General features: G+C 32.5%; 1 protein-coding gene across 1 annotated transcript; it reads right to left on the bottom strand.

Annotated features, from left to right (window-relative positions):
• Positions 1-348: 348 nt before the first annotated feature.
• On the bottom strand, positions 349-993 carry RTFL8 (ROTUNDIFOLIA like 8). Its single transcript, XM_085709005.1, has one exon. It carries the CDS (start codon positions 871-873, stop codon positions 601-603), a length of 273 nt encoding a protein of 90 aa, XP_085565131.1. The 5' UTR covers positions 874-993; the 3' UTR covers positions 349-600.
• Between the last annotated feature and the right edge of the window lie 427 nt (positions 994-1,420).

The following is a 1,420-nucleotide window of genomic DNA, read 5'->3' as shown; positions in this document are numbered from 1 at the left end:
CACACATAAGGTTATGAGAAATGATAAATAAACAATAAAAAAACAAAATTAGTTCACAACTTCCCATCATTTAATTGTTGTCATTAAAATAATAGTACTAATTGCATGAAAAATATTAAATAAATAAATCACATTGTTTGCGTCATCCTAAGTCCATTTAGATCTATACACACACAGAGTACAGAACAGAGCAGCCTAGCTTACCTCATCTCAGCTGCAGAACTTTGAATGGAATCTCAGAAATTTTTGAGATCTCAAAAAACCACTTCCTCAATCCCAAAGTTACCAACATCATCAACATTAAATACTTCTAAAAACTATGATAAATAAATTAAAAAGACTAAACTATTTTTCAATTAATTTCTCAATTCTAACATAATATTGATTTCTGAAAATCATAGGCTACAAAGATGACCCATTAGAAAATAAAAACCAAAATTGAAAACTTCTAGCTAAGAAAATTAAGAAAAATAATATTTTTATGTACATGTATAAAAAAGATAGCTTCATAAGAGAATCACCAAAAGGGATCTAAAGCATGAAAAAAAGAGAGCTTTTGAAGCTCTTTGATTGTTCCTAATAAACCCTTTTGATAATTCTTCATGAATCGCTGTAATCACGCCAGCAGATGAGCATTGTAACACACCGCCTCATGATGTAGAAACGTGCTCTTTGTTCTTTGACGAGTCTTGCACATTTTCTAGCAAAAGCACACTTTCTTTGTGTTGTTGAAGTGTTTTTGATGAATGATGTTGTTGATGATTTGCTTCTTGTTGACCCTTCTTTCTTTGATAGCTTCCATTTTTCATCAAAGTAGAGAGGAGGTTGAGTAGGTTGAGGGGTTGCACTTTCCATAGAAGAAGAAGAAGCCATGGAGAAAATTGAAGAGAAAATTGGTTTTGTTGGTTAAGGAGGAATAAGAGAAAGAGAGAGAAAGAAAACTGTGGGCAGTGAAATTAGTGAGAAAGTGAATGAGTGATGAAAGAAAGAAGGGTGAGAGGGAGTATTTATAAGGGGTTTGATTGGAAAAAAAATTGGTAACATAAGGGTGTGTCATGTGTGTGGCAGTGTGTGTCACCTGGTTCTTCCTTTGCCTTGAGAGGCCCACTTTTTTATTTTATTGTTTTTTTTTACACAATTATTTTTTATTGTTTATGTTTAAAAATAATTTAGATTGTTAATCTCGAAGATGAGTATCAGTCGAATTAAGTTTAACTGTTGTAAAAGTAGTTGAATAAGAGTCAGTTGAATTGGGAACAATTGAAAACGGGTTTGGTGAATCTTGCTCACGTTTATTACGCCTCATGAAGATCGTGAGAGTGTCAGAATTAGTCAAAGACACGTGACAAATTGAGAGTTTAGCCGCAAAGAACTGAAAATGACTATTTATCCAAAGCATGATATGAGGTAATAAAGATAA

Source organism: Medicago sativa, chromosome 5 (assembly GCF_051527215.1).
Source record: "Medicago sativa cultivar Bolivia chromosome 5, Bolivia_mono, whole genome shotgun sequence".
Lineage (NCBI taxonomy): Eukaryota > Viridiplantae > Streptophyta > Magnoliopsida > Fabales > Fabaceae > Medicago > Medicago sativa.
Note: the sequence above shows the minus strand (reverse complement) of the source record. Positions and strands in the feature narration are given on the sequence as shown.

Bases quoted from the DNA above. Each gene is read 5' to 3' on its own strand.
- RTFL8 (XM_085709005.1), bottom strand. From the start codon at position 873: ATGGCTTCTTCTTCTTCTATGGAAAGTGCAACCCCTCAACCTACTCAA.